Source organism: Pseudorca crassidens, chromosome 3 (genome assembly GCF_039906515.1).
Source record: "Pseudorca crassidens isolate mPseCra1 chromosome 3, mPseCra1.hap1, whole genome shotgun sequence".
Lineage (NCBI taxonomy): Eukaryota > Metazoa > Chordata > Mammalia > Artiodactyla > Delphinidae > Pseudorca > Pseudorca crassidens.
This window is the reverse complement of record NC_090298.1, coordinates 114,453,628-114,466,547: the sequence shown is the minus strand read 5'-3', so window position 1 is coordinate 114,466,547 and position 12,920 is coordinate 114,453,628. Positions and strand designations below refer to the sequence as shown.

The 12,920-nt window shown below is 45.5% G+C and overlaps 1 protein-coding gene across 3 annotated transcripts in view; it reads left to right on the top strand.

The window, feature by feature from the left end:
* SPOCK1 (SPARC (osteonectin), cwcv and kazal like domains proteoglycan 1) overlaps nucleotides 1-12,920 on the top strand; it is a 557,294-nt gene that overhangs the window by 261,564 nt on the left and 282,810 nt on the right. For 2 of the 3 annotated variants that reach the window (XM_067731822.1, XM_067731821.1), the window contains exon 3: nucleotides 205-250. In XM_067731822.1, the coding sequence (XP_067587923.1) occupies nucleotides 205-250 (46 nt within the window). Of the gene's footprint in view, nucleotides 1-204; nucleotides 251-3,595; nucleotides 3,693-12,920 lie in introns of those variants that run through there. The other variant, XM_067731823.1, reaches the window with a different exon arrangement.

Here is a 12,920-nt window from a genome sequence, read left to right as displayed (position 1 = left end):
GTATAATCCATACAGTTTGAAAGACAAGAACTTAAAAAGTCAATTGATATTTTTGATTGCACGTGAATGCCTTGGAAAGATTTCTAAGCCCTTAGTGTTTTCCTTTGTGTTTTGGGAGGTGGGGGAAAGGCAGCTTTTTATGCATTTGTGTGAGAAGCTTCTTGAAATCTGACCTTTGTTTTCCGTTTTTTTTTCCTCATATAGGATGATTATTTCAGAAACTGGAACCCCAACAAGCCTTTTGACCAAGGTAAAGGATGCCCTTTTTCTTGCTGTATATTCCACGGGAAATGCTGTCTCATTTTTCCTTCCTTGAATGCTGATTTACTCTTCCCTTAAAGGCCAGCTGGCTGTCTTATTTTACTGACTTTTGTGGACTGAATTGACTGGGGTGATAGAAATTATTTTTATCAAATTGGTTATTTGTCTGAGATTGCCTAAGACTGATTAAAACATGTTTTTATTGAATTGACCACTATAATCATTGGTTGGTTTTGTTAGAGGACAAACACATAAAGAAACCAAATAGTAAAATGCTTATCAGACTCACCCGGTGAATTGTTGGGCTGAGTCCAGTGATTTCATTCATGGAACAGACTGTGCCTGGAGACGCTGTCCAATTCACATGAGCCACAAAAATGAAACTTTCTCGTCTAGAAATAGGCTAATCCCGGGAGGCTTTCAGGGGCGCTGATATTTCATTTGTTAAATAACTTCATCGTGTTTCTAAATAGAAGCTTGTTTCAGGGGCAGCTCACTGACCGCTTGGGTTTTAGCTTGGTCCTCAGAGGGCTCTTTCCACTCATACCAGCAAGCACAAAGCCAGGCTCCTGAAGGCCATTGTAAATCTCTGTCCTCCTGTGAGCTATTTAAGACACAGCGAGGACCTGCTGTGAATCACATCCCTGTTTCTATTGTTCCATGTGGGGCTGCTGTTGGCACAGACCCTGCTGCTGAAATGGTGGCAGATTGTACTTGAAGTAGGTATATGCAATTAATGCTGCAACTCAGAGGGAAAATGTTACCTACCGAGTCTCAAAGGTTCACGCTTCTGAGAATCAGCTTCAGTTCTGTAGACTGAGTATCTGATGTGGTCACGATGGTCAACTTGACACAAAGAAGTCAAGGAAAGCGTTGACGTGTAACACGATAGAAGGCGCCCCTTTCCGCTCTCTCCCTTGTCACTTTAATGGGTCACTCCAACCGGACTCTGGTTTTCTTGCAAGCAAAATTGGCATTAAAATTTTCGCATAGACATTTAGCGTATGCCCTCAAGTAGTGCAACACTTTGTTCATTCATACGTGCATGCATTCATTCATTCTCAAACATTTATTGACCTAGCACTCTGGAACAAGCACCGAGCCAGGTCCTGGGGATAAAACAGAAAACCTGTGGTGCCCATCCAGGAGGAGCTCAGAGTGGGGAGTGGGGAAATAGCTCAGTGAACAGTTGCAGTGGGAGATGTCTTAATGGCTATGATGCAGGTGTGTGCAGGTGAGACTATAGGTGGGAGACTTAGTGGGCATGCATGTGTGTGTTGTGGGCAGGTGCTAGGGGAGGCTTTCTTTTGGAGGCCCCGTCTGGGCTATACCTATGCCAGTGGGCTCCAAGGGCCTCACACTTCAGCAACTTTAAAAAAATTTTTAATTGAAATATAGTTGATTTACAATATTGTGTTAGTTTCAGGTGTACAGCAAAGTGATGAAGTTATACGTAGGTATAAATATTTTTTCCAGTTCTTTTCCATTATAGGTTATTACAAGATATTGAATATAGTTTCCTGTGCTATACAGTAAATCCTTGTTGTTTATCTATTTTATATATAGTGGCGTGCATCTGTGAATCCCATACTCCTACTAATTTATCCCTTCCTCACCCTTTCCCCTTTGGTAACCATGTTTGTTTTCTATGTCCACGAGTCTGTTTCTGTTTTGTAAATAAGTTCATTTGTATTATTTTTTAGATTCCACATATAAGTGGTATCATATAATATTTGTCTTTCTCTGTCTGACTTATTTCACTCAGTATGATAATCTCTAGGTCCATCCATGTTGCTGCGAATGGCATTGTTTCATTCTTTTTTATGGCTGAGTAGTATTCCATTGTGTATATATACCACATCTTCTTTATCCATTCATCCGTTGATGGACACTTAGGTTGCTTCCGTGTCTTGGCTATTGGAAATAGTGCTGCTATGAACATTGGGGTGCATGTATCTTTTTGAATTAGTTTCGTGTTTTCTGGATTATATGCCCAGGAGTGCGATTGCTGGACCATATGTTAGTTCTATTTTTAATTGTTTAAGGAACCTCCATACTGTTCATAGTGCACCAATTTACCTTCCCACCAACAGTGTAGGAGGGTTTCCTTTTCTCCACACCCTCTCCAGCATTTGTTATTTGTAGACTTTTTGATGACGGCCATTCTGACTGGTGTGAGGTGATACCTCATTGTAGTTTTGAGTTGCATTTCTCTAATAATCAGCAATGACGAGGATCTTCTCATGTTCCTGTTGGCCATCTTGATGTCTTCTTTGGAGAACTAACAACTTTAACAGTGACTGAATCATCACAGTAAATCACAGTAAAACATATGAAAGTATTTGTAATTTAGAAATTTTCCATCAAAGATGATCAAAATTTCTAAAAATTTCTCAAAAGGCTACACCTTCATGTTGGAAGAACACTCAGATGTAGAGCAACACGTTCCCTGTGTGTACCTGGTAAATGAGCCCTTCTGCAAACACCCCTACCAGGATCTTTCTTATGGAGGTACCGCAGGTGATCGCGACCATGAACTGACGCTTTCCAGTCCAGAAAAAGATTTAGGTGCTAGTCCTGTAAGGATCAAGTGTTGCCTAAATAAATGCCAGATTTACTCTTCCCCAAGGCCTGCCAACAAATACTAAAACTTTACCAAGGAACATTTTAATTTTTACTAATTAGCATTGGGAAAGGTTATACACGAAGGTGGGCATCATTTGTCACTTCATATATGTAAATGATATATCTACATATATGATATAAATGATAGCTTCCTTTGAACATGCTATTTAAATCTGTCTAACCACAAAGTCCAAACAAGGATTTTTCTCTCCAAGGAAGGTTAGCAACCATACCCAGCAGCATCCTGCCCCTGCTCCCTCTTTTCCGAGCTCTGCAGGCTTGAAAGCTCGATCTGCTGAGATAAATCCTTGCAGAAAACCTCACGACTTTCTGGGGTATAACTGAGGACCTTAGCTGAGAAGCCCCACTTTGTACCTCAGGTGTAGCTGCTGTTGGCTATTTATATCCCGAGCTGGGGGGAGAGCAGGCAGGGCTGAGAATAGCCTTCACTTAAAATATCGGCTCCAGCAGATGTCATCAATTACACTGGGTGCCGCTCAATAAAAATGGGAGGTTACTATATCAGCGCTGACACAGCCTGGCGCAATATAAACCACAGGCATGGAAGAGATCGGGCATTTCATCTGCCAGCAAATAGGAGGATTGCCGAGCTCCAGTGGAGATTGTCAGCTGCAGAGAGAAGTCATTTCCCCTCCTGAGCTAAAAAAGAATCCGACGTGGTTCAGGCAGTTTTGTGGTTGGGGATGACTTTCAGTTTATAGAAATGGAACTTGCTGGAAAGCATTTTAGAGGGCCAGATGACAAGCATGTTCTGAGATGGAGGTGGAAGTGGCTTCATGATAGAGGTGGGTGTGGAATGGGCTTGAAATGCAGGGGGAGAAAAGGGGAAGGAGGGCCGTGCACGGGGGATCCTGGTAGAGAGCAGCCAGATAGGTGGATTTGAGGCAGGCTGTGAAGGGCATTTCATACCAATCTATGAAGTTTAATCTTTGTTTTCTTGGCAGTGGGGACCCATAGAGAGTTTTTGAGCAGAGGAGTGACAGGTTGAAGGCAATACTTTAGAGGACCTAGTTTGGTGGCTCAACAGCAGTGATTCGGAACCCAAGACACACCTGCTAAATGCTGCCCCTCCTACCGGACTCGTAGGTAACTTCTCCATTGCATCATTCATTGCCTTGCATCCCTGGGCTTTGGTCACCGATGGTCAGACTTAACCATTCAGCTCTGTCGCTTGACCTCTGAAATGCCCTGTAGCTCCTGACTGTCTCAAGTACTGGTGTGAGTAGTAAGGACCCACAGAGTATGCAAGAAATAGTTACTTCCCTGTAATTGCTCTTTCTGCTGGAGGATAGTGGCTGAACTTTGAACAACAGGGCTTCACAGAGCAAGCACTTATCATGTAATGACTCCAAGGTAGTCAGAAGAAAAGCACCTCACTGGAGGTGTCCTTCCACAAGGCTGAAAACGTCTTTAACGTGTTATCTTTAAGAGGATCATTAATGGTTCTGAGTGGAGTATAATAGCTGTCACCTTGAGGCTTTTCTAAGAACTCTTTCTGAGATTTGGATAAAGTAGTCTATCCTTTTTGATTGTGATGACTTAATGCCAAATCTCCTCACAGAAGGGACAGAAGGGGGTTCAGAATTGAAGGCAACAGTTATTAACTCAGGTGAGAAATTTCCTTTGTGAAGTCCACAAAGATAGCTGCCCTGGCGGGAGTCGGGCAGGCTGTATAGTTCAAGAGGGCAACTGGCAGATGCAGACGGCTTCCTGGCTTCTATAAGCAGGAGGACTGGGGCCCTCAGAGCGGCCCTCTGCAGGAGGCTGGCCGAGCCTGGAGGGCTCTGGGTGGCCTCTGCCGCTTTTGCCTTTGCCACCTTCCCTACGCTGGCCCCTAGCAAACCTGGAACATAGAGTGGGTGTTGAGCAGACATGAGTTTTATGCTTCTGAAAGTGGCATCTGGTCCAGCAAGATGCTTCCCCAAGAAAACAGTCCCTGCGCAAACAAGTTTGGGACACACATATGCTCTGTTCATCTCGTGGAGATTCACAGTGTTTGTTAGCAATTTAAAAGCTCTAAGAAGTCTTTTAGTAAAGAAGCCCATTTAACTTACCATGTGCTAAATTTGCCTTTGACCACATGCTTTTGCTGTTATTTTTTTCACACCATACCTGTCATGTCCCCAGAAAAAGTGGTATCTTCTGTGGGATACACTTTGGTGAGTGCAGTATGGGGTCCCAGGGTTTGTAGTCAGATCCTCTAAATTTGGAACTTGACTCTGCCAGTTATTAGCTGTGTGATTCTAGGCAAGTTGCTTAACCTCTCTGATTCTAAGCCTTCCCATCTGGACATGGTAACAATAAGACCACCTAGAGGATTAAATGAGATAATGTGTCTGGCAGATAGCAAGCGCTCTGTTAAGTGTTGTTTTAGCCAGCAATTGATCTTTTTTGCTCCCTCCTCTTCCTGTCTAGCTGCCTTTCCGTGTTGCTTCTCTCCCTTCCCACGCAGGTTTTCTTTCTTTCTTCTTGTATTCCCTCATGGGAGCGCTCACAGTTGTAATGCTCTGGAGCTCCCGGGCTAAATTAGAGGTGGCCTGTCTTACGCTAGGTGAGTCATTGCCGTTGCACCTCCACATCCTCATTATTGGGGCTGAAAAGGTTCAGGCTCTTAATGCTCATTCATTCGTTCATTCATTCAACAGGTACCGAATGCTGATGTCTAAACCCCCTATGCTAGATAGTAGGGACCACACTAAAGAAGGTCTTTCTTGGGCCCCTCGGGATTATAAATCATTAGTCATCTGTCCAAGTTCTTACACCAGCACGGAGTGTGTGTCCGTACTGGGGGTGACAGGGTGGGGAAGCGAAAAGTATTGACCTGGGAAACTCATATGATGTCAACTGTTTACCCTAGTGACACAGGGCAGTTTTAGTTGGGATGACAGTTTTTGCTACCGATTGGCCTCATTCAGTCTGTGTCTGTTGACTGTGGATCAGGGCACCCCCAGCCTTAGCTGACCAACATTCCCTTCGGTGTGACGCTGAGGGTGCAGTCTCACAGATCCTCTTTTTCCTTGGAGTCCGGTGGCTGATGAGGAAGTTTATTCAAAGGGCCTGGAGGGGAAAGAGAGAATTGGTTGAACCACAATCAATACTGTGTACAAAAATAAAAGGTGTTGCTTTGGGGATTCACTGAGGGAGGGGATGAACAAGGAGCAAAGTGAATTCTAACAGGCAGCTTCAAAACTTCTAGACCAGTCCTTTTTTTTTTTTTTTTTTGTTTTGCGGTACACGGGCCTCTCACTGTTGCGGTCTCTCCCATTGCGGAGCACAGGTTCCGGACTCGCACGCTCAGCGGCCATGGCTCATGGGCCCAGCCGCTCCGCGGCATGTGGGATTTTCCCGGACCGGGCCACGAACCCGCATCCCCTACATCGGCAGGCAGACTCTCAACCACTGCACCACCAGGGAAGCCCTAGACCAGTCCTTTTTGAAAAAGAAAATTGGAGCTTATTCATAATGCTTTTGCCAAGTGAAAGGTTTTTATTGTTGTTGTTGTATTGCGGGGTTGAGAAGGTAATTTGTGTATAAAACCATTGCATCACTTTAATATAAAATTCTGATTACCTGAAAATGTCCTGCAGTGATGGAATGCAAATTAATCTAGGTTCCATACTGCAGCCATGGTCCGCTCAGGAAAGAACCCACTGGTGTATTTGGGTAAGAAGTTCCACTTGATGGGACAAACCATTTTAGGAAAAATGACTGAAGGGGATTTTATCATGGAACTTTTTCTGAGACGAGTGGGTTTCTTTAATGTGGAATAAATGAATGTTTTAGGTAAAGTGTGGAGGTTTAAAAGATAACGTTTTTCCTTCTGGAGTGAATATTAATCATTTTTCCTCCAGAGCGGCCTGGCTGTGACTAAATCTCAGATGATGCTGGTGATCTTCAGAGCAGAATATGAACTTGTAGAAACTGATCTCCAGATAAAAATAAAGCTCCGGAAGGCAGGGCCCCCTTTCACTCATGCTGTTCACTTGAGTAGAATAAAAGAAGAAAAACCTTGCCCTTTGACCTCCAATCTATTATACCAAGATCCTGATAAGCTCAAATCCTCACCAAAGCCCTGAACTGTTTTCAGGCGAAAATTCTAAAACTCGAAAGGAGAGAGTACTTCCTGTGCTCCAGCCGTGTTTCTGGAGCCAGAGCCCCGTGGACTATCACAGCAACATGTTTTGTCCGAGTTTTAAAGAGCTCCTGGCGGAGCCAGGATTGCTTATTTCTAAAATTTTTCTTTAGAAGGAGATTTCTTTCCCTCTAGATTAATCTGAAATTTTACATGATAGGCTTTATAGAAATCTTACATCCCCATAGCTTTCCTCTTGATGTGGAATTTAACCTCGCCCCAAAAGGAGCCTCTGATTTGCATTCGTCGGGCCTTGAAAATTTTTCAGTGTTTAAGGATCTGTTCATCCTATCTGCTCCTTCGGGCTACTGATTCTCAGAGGCAGCTGGCCCGGCTTGTGGGAAGCATCTTAATTTTCTCCGGGTTCCCTCATGTTTGGTCTGGTTGGTTCCTCCCTCTCGCCTTTGCCTTTGCACATAAGTTAAGGACCATTCTCTCCCCTTAACAGAAATAGCTCCTGTTATTTAAAATAACCGATTCCTGCCCCAGACATTCACACCTCACTCCAGACACCTCCGCCTCTCACCTCCTGCCATCTCTCCTTCTCTTTCTTGACTATGACGATACAATAGTTACTATTTTTAAAACTTTCAAGTGTTGATTTTTAAATTTTCCAAGTCAATTCTGCCAGAGAAGAAGCAGAAAACTGCTAATTCAAATATTGGTTTGCTCCTCCTTTAACTCAGCCTATCTGCTTTGAAGTTAGATCAAGTTGAATGTTTTATCTTTCATCTCTGGCCGCCTTTACCTGTCTGCTTATCTTAAGGAAATAAAACATCAGATATAAGACTGAAATCCCCCAGGGGCCCCTCCTTGGTCCTCTTTCCCGTTTTCTTTTCTTTAAAGGTGACCGTGTCGTTAACATGTTTTTCTTTCCATGTTCTTGTCCTTTTATGTCATACGTGCATGTCTACAAACACTGTTATACATATAGAAGTAAATGTTTTCTCCTCTAACCTGTTTATTTCACTGAAAATCGTTTTCGATGGGTTAGCTGTCGATACAGTTAATTCCTTTATATTGTGATGTTCTGTGGTACTAATATGCTGCAGTTTACCCACCGGTTCCCCCGTTGGTGGACATTTATGTTGTCTCATTTGCTTTGCTGTTGGAGCTGCTTTCTCTTAGCATTTCTAACACATGCTGACTGATTCGTCCATCCAGTCCCTTGGCCTGGAGAGTGTGGTGTCCCCCAAGGGAGGCCAAGGTGGGACAGGACTCTGCCACTCTTAAAATGTGCGACTTCAGGCAAATCACTGGCCTTTCTTTTTTTTTTTAACATCTTTTTTGGGGTTCACTGGCCTTTCTTGACTTCCGTTTGCCCACCTCTGCGATAAAACGGGTGGGCCAGGTGGCCCCTGAAGTCCTTTCCTTCTGATAGCCAAGCTATCGTGGTTTTAGGCAATGTAGAGTCTGTGTATGTTTTCCTCATGAAGGAAGGAAAAATGAAAAATTTGAAGTCTGATGCTCTTATTTCAAAGGTTACAGTTTAACCAATGAGGTATGAATATCGCTTCAATAAAACCAATGGAATTAAATGGGCCTTTTAACCATCAGGGGTGGGGAGGGAGGCTCAGAATAAAAAGCAGAAAGGACCAGAGTAGGAGGTACTTTGTTTTCTTACAGAGTCCTGTGGGCACTGCAAGAGGTGGAGGAAAGAGCCAGGGTTTAGAAGGCTCGGGTTCAAATCTCAGCTCCCCCGTGAATGTGGGACATCCACTTGAGGCATGTGACTTATCTAGGCTAACGATATCCATCTGGTGGACGTTTGTGATGACTGTGCGAGCTCATGATTGCAGAGAGCCGGGGAGTTGGTATGTGGCGTGTGCCCAGGAAAGCTCAGTTTCTTCTCAGCTCAGCCTTGCCGGGGACCCCTGTGCAAGCCCCATCTCCTCACAGGAGCCGGCCACTGTGGCTGTTAAGTTCCCGGCTTCCTCTGGCTCCTCTAGCAGCTGCCAGTAGCCTGGCAGCTCCAAGGAGCCAAAGCCATTCTGGGTTGTGTTCCACCCTTTGGATGGAATCATGAAGGCTAGTAAAATTTCCTGTGCAATTATGGGGCGCTTGTGGCTTTCTATTACTGTGTTTAAGAGGTTCTTTTAGCACGAACAGATCCATTTAAAAGACATGTTTATCACCTTTCCCCAAACTCATAAAACGTAGTGTTAGTTTTATAAAAAGAGAAAAAAAAAAAAAAGAAGCAGCAAACCCAAACCTTCGGCTATTCCATCTGCTAGAACAACAGCCCCTGAATTAATTACATAGTATTTGTTGAGTCCTAATGAAACAACCTTGGTTTGGGGAAATTCTCAATAGGGGAAAAACTGTCAGTTGAATTTTTTTTTTTTTTGCGGTACGCGGGCCTCTCACTGTTGTGGCCTCTCCCATTGCGGAGCACAGGCTACGGACGTGCAGGCTCAGCAGCCATGGCTCACGGGCCCAGCCGCTCCGCGGCATGTGGGATCTTCCCGGACTGGGGCACGAACCCGTGTCCCCTGCATCGGCAGGTGGACTCTCAACCACTGCGCCACCAGGGAAGCCCTGTCAGTTGAATTTTTAAATGGATCAGTAATGCTGGGTAAATTTCCTCACTGGAGACCACAGAGTGGATGAGAGCATTTTCCCAATGGGAGATGGCTGCCTGGAGAAACACTCGCCAGTATCACCTGTGCCCCATAGCTCTTCTGCCTAAGGTCCAGAGTTTGCTTTTGTTAACGTTCTTCAGTGTGTGTTATGTAACACTTCCTTGCTGGAGGCCTCTCAAATGTTTGTCCTGCCCTGATAACCGTGTATGATGAAAGACAGTGTGATGTATTGGGAGGACCCTGGGCATTGCAGTCTCAAAGATTGAGTTCAGCTCCAGCTGTTCCCTCTAATAACTGTGTGTACCTAGGCAAACGCTTCACTTCTCTGGGCCTCAATTTCCTTATCTGTAAAATAGAAATTATGTTGTTTTTCACAGCTGTGACATGAAGGGTCTGTAAAACTCTGGATGTGGTGCCTGATCCAGTCTTATTATCACGTACGTGAGAAAGGCAATAAGGCTTTGGTAAAAGGAGGAGGGTTGATGTTTTGTTCTGGGTTCTCAGTGTGAGAAGTTCTTAGGGGTTTCGATATGTCTGCGTCTCCCTTTTGGTGTGTGAGCTAATTGATCAGTGAATTGTTCACTGATCACTTAGTAGGTGCTGAGTTGGTTTCATGCAGGAACATGGTGAGGAATGTGACGGCAGCTTTCTTCGGGGCGCTTGTAGTCTGTGTAGCCGAGAGAGAGACAGAGAGACACGTGAAATACATAACCCATGGTGTGTGCTTGGGGCTCCCAGACAGAGTCTTGCAGATGGGGGCGCTCGGGGGATGGGACAGCCAGCCCTTCCTGGGTGGGAGTCAGGAGAAGGATGGTGGAGAAAGTGACCCGGAGCCTTTCTAAGGATGGGTAGATGCTGGGAGGTGAGCTGGAGGGACAGCATCTGACGGAAAGAAACGTTTCCTGACGGGTGCGACTTCGGTTACCAAAGAAGTGAAGTTTGATGGGATGCTTTAAAAAAAATACATTTATTAAGAGAGAGGAAGAAAATGTAAGTCATGACTTCAGTAGGCTGCTTCCCTCTGTCGCCAGTTATCTCTCCAGATCCTTCTGATGTTGAAATACCCCTAGAGTGGGGACTGCAGACAGTGAGGTAGGTCTGGTGCAGGAACACTGGGGGTGGGGCGTGGGGTCTGGGACAAGCCAGCACTTACTCCACCTCCAGAGAGTGACCGTGACCCAGCTGTTGCTGAGGGTGGTCCTGAGGGTGCTGGGGCCCAGCATCGCCAGGACTTCTGCTTGCTGCAGAGGATCGAGAAATGAAGAAGTCTTTGTACGTGGGTAAAAACTCCTTATTCATCAGTATTAGCAAATAAATCCATTATTAAAAAAAAAAACGAGAAGAGGGTAAATATGTCCTTGGACTGTCTGTGGATTCTCCTAGAGGAGAGCTGAGGATCTCGTTGTCAGACCTCGTCTCTTGCCTGTGGTGTGTAGGCTCTGGAGGCTGATGGGTCCTTGAGGTGCCTCTGACCTGGAACAGCAGGGAGGCCCGAGGGTAGAGGCAGTGTCTGGCAGAGCAGGGGCACGCGGCCTCGATGGAGTCATTGTTGCCAGGCTACGATTAGAGGCCAGGAGGCCTGCAGCCACGTGTCATGAGCAGGGGAGCCCGAATGCTGGGCCGACCTCTGGGTTATTACTGCTGTTTCTCTGCGGCCTCCCGCACCACTTGCAGGTGGATTGTTTTAATCTCGAGAAGAGGGAAACACACCCCTGCCCTCTCACATGCTCTCACAAGCACTCACACAACTCACACGAAATAAGGTGCTAGGGGGACTTAGAAACACAAACCATGTCCCAGAGAGCCGGAGCCAAGTCCCTTTGATCTTGCGGTGATTGTGTGAGGCGCCGAGTCTCCTCGCTGTGGGGCAGCTTGGGGCAGTGCTGTGGGCAGTGGCATCCCCGAGGAGCCCTCAGCAGGAGACGAATGCTGTGTACAGCAGTTGGCCCTGTGCTGCTCCGGCTCTTCATTGGCCAAAAAATATTGGTAGAAAGGGATCAGAAAGGTGGGAAATGTCAGATGCACTGAATGCCAAGAGGAGAAGACCCCAGTTAGGTGGAGGGTGGTCCTTCTGAGCCGGCATTCTAGCCCCGAAGTGGCCCAGGGTTTGTGCCACCCACGAGCCCTGGCCTCTACCCCAGCCCCTGTCATTCCCTCTCACTTCAAAATGTGGAGATAAATGCACTTGAGTTCTCCTGCTACCTTCACTTCAGGTCTGTAAATGCTCAGTTTCCGTGCAGAAACTTACCTGAAATGTCACTCAGCTGTCCTCAGGTTTGTAACCAAATGATGATAACCTGACATTTCTGTCTTTTCTTAAAAATATGTTTTTTCTGTCTTATTCATGAAAAGATAACTTTCAGGAATGTATAATATCAGGTAATAAATAAATAGATGACAGTATTTGGATCTAAGGAAAAGATGTGAGTGAATTAAATAAAGCTGCAGCAAGGGTAGTACTCAAAACACACAGTACATTTCTGTGCACTTCTAGAGCGGGCCCTGGGGCTTCCTAATAACCAAAGGAAGGAAGGAAGCACATGGCCTTATGTGCCCATGAGATGAAAGAAAGGCAGCTTTTCATGAGAAATACAAGGTGTTCCTGGTATGGAGACCAGAGATGCCTTCCTTCAGTGAGTTCTCAAAAAGGGAGTTGTGTGGGCATGGACCACTTTCTTGACAGTGTCTGACGGTAAATACCACAGTAAGTTTTTACCATTGCTTCCTCCAGGATCTCTCGGTGTATGCCAACGGCATAGTGCCAAAGTGCAGTTCTATAAGGTAATTCGATGATAAGCCGGGCTAATAAAGAGTACACAGTCTTCTAAAGGTCTGGCTTGATACATGGATAAAATTGACAACATCCGGAAGAATGGATGGCCTGTCTCCATCAGAGAATACTCCGATTGTTTTGTTTCTGGTAACTGATTAGCATTGGGAACAGAGAGTTCTGGGCTCTTCCTGGCAGAAACAGGGAGTTCAGATCATCTCTGCTGCTAATTAGTGGAAGCAAATGGGTCTCCTTCATCAGCCAAGTGGTGGGTGGAGCCAATGTCCTCAGTCAGACATGCCGAATCCAACCCAGAACTATGATACCTGAACGCAGAGTCACCTTCCTGCACGCCAAGCCTGTAAGTAAATTCAGACCCACAGACAGTGGATGATTATGAACGTGAGCATTGTGCCCTATGTACCACTGGAACCGCAGGGGGCCACAAAGATGTCACATGGGAGCTTTATGACGTGACTTAGGCTTTCCGAGGATGGGAAACGCTTTCCTTGCACACACTTGTATATTT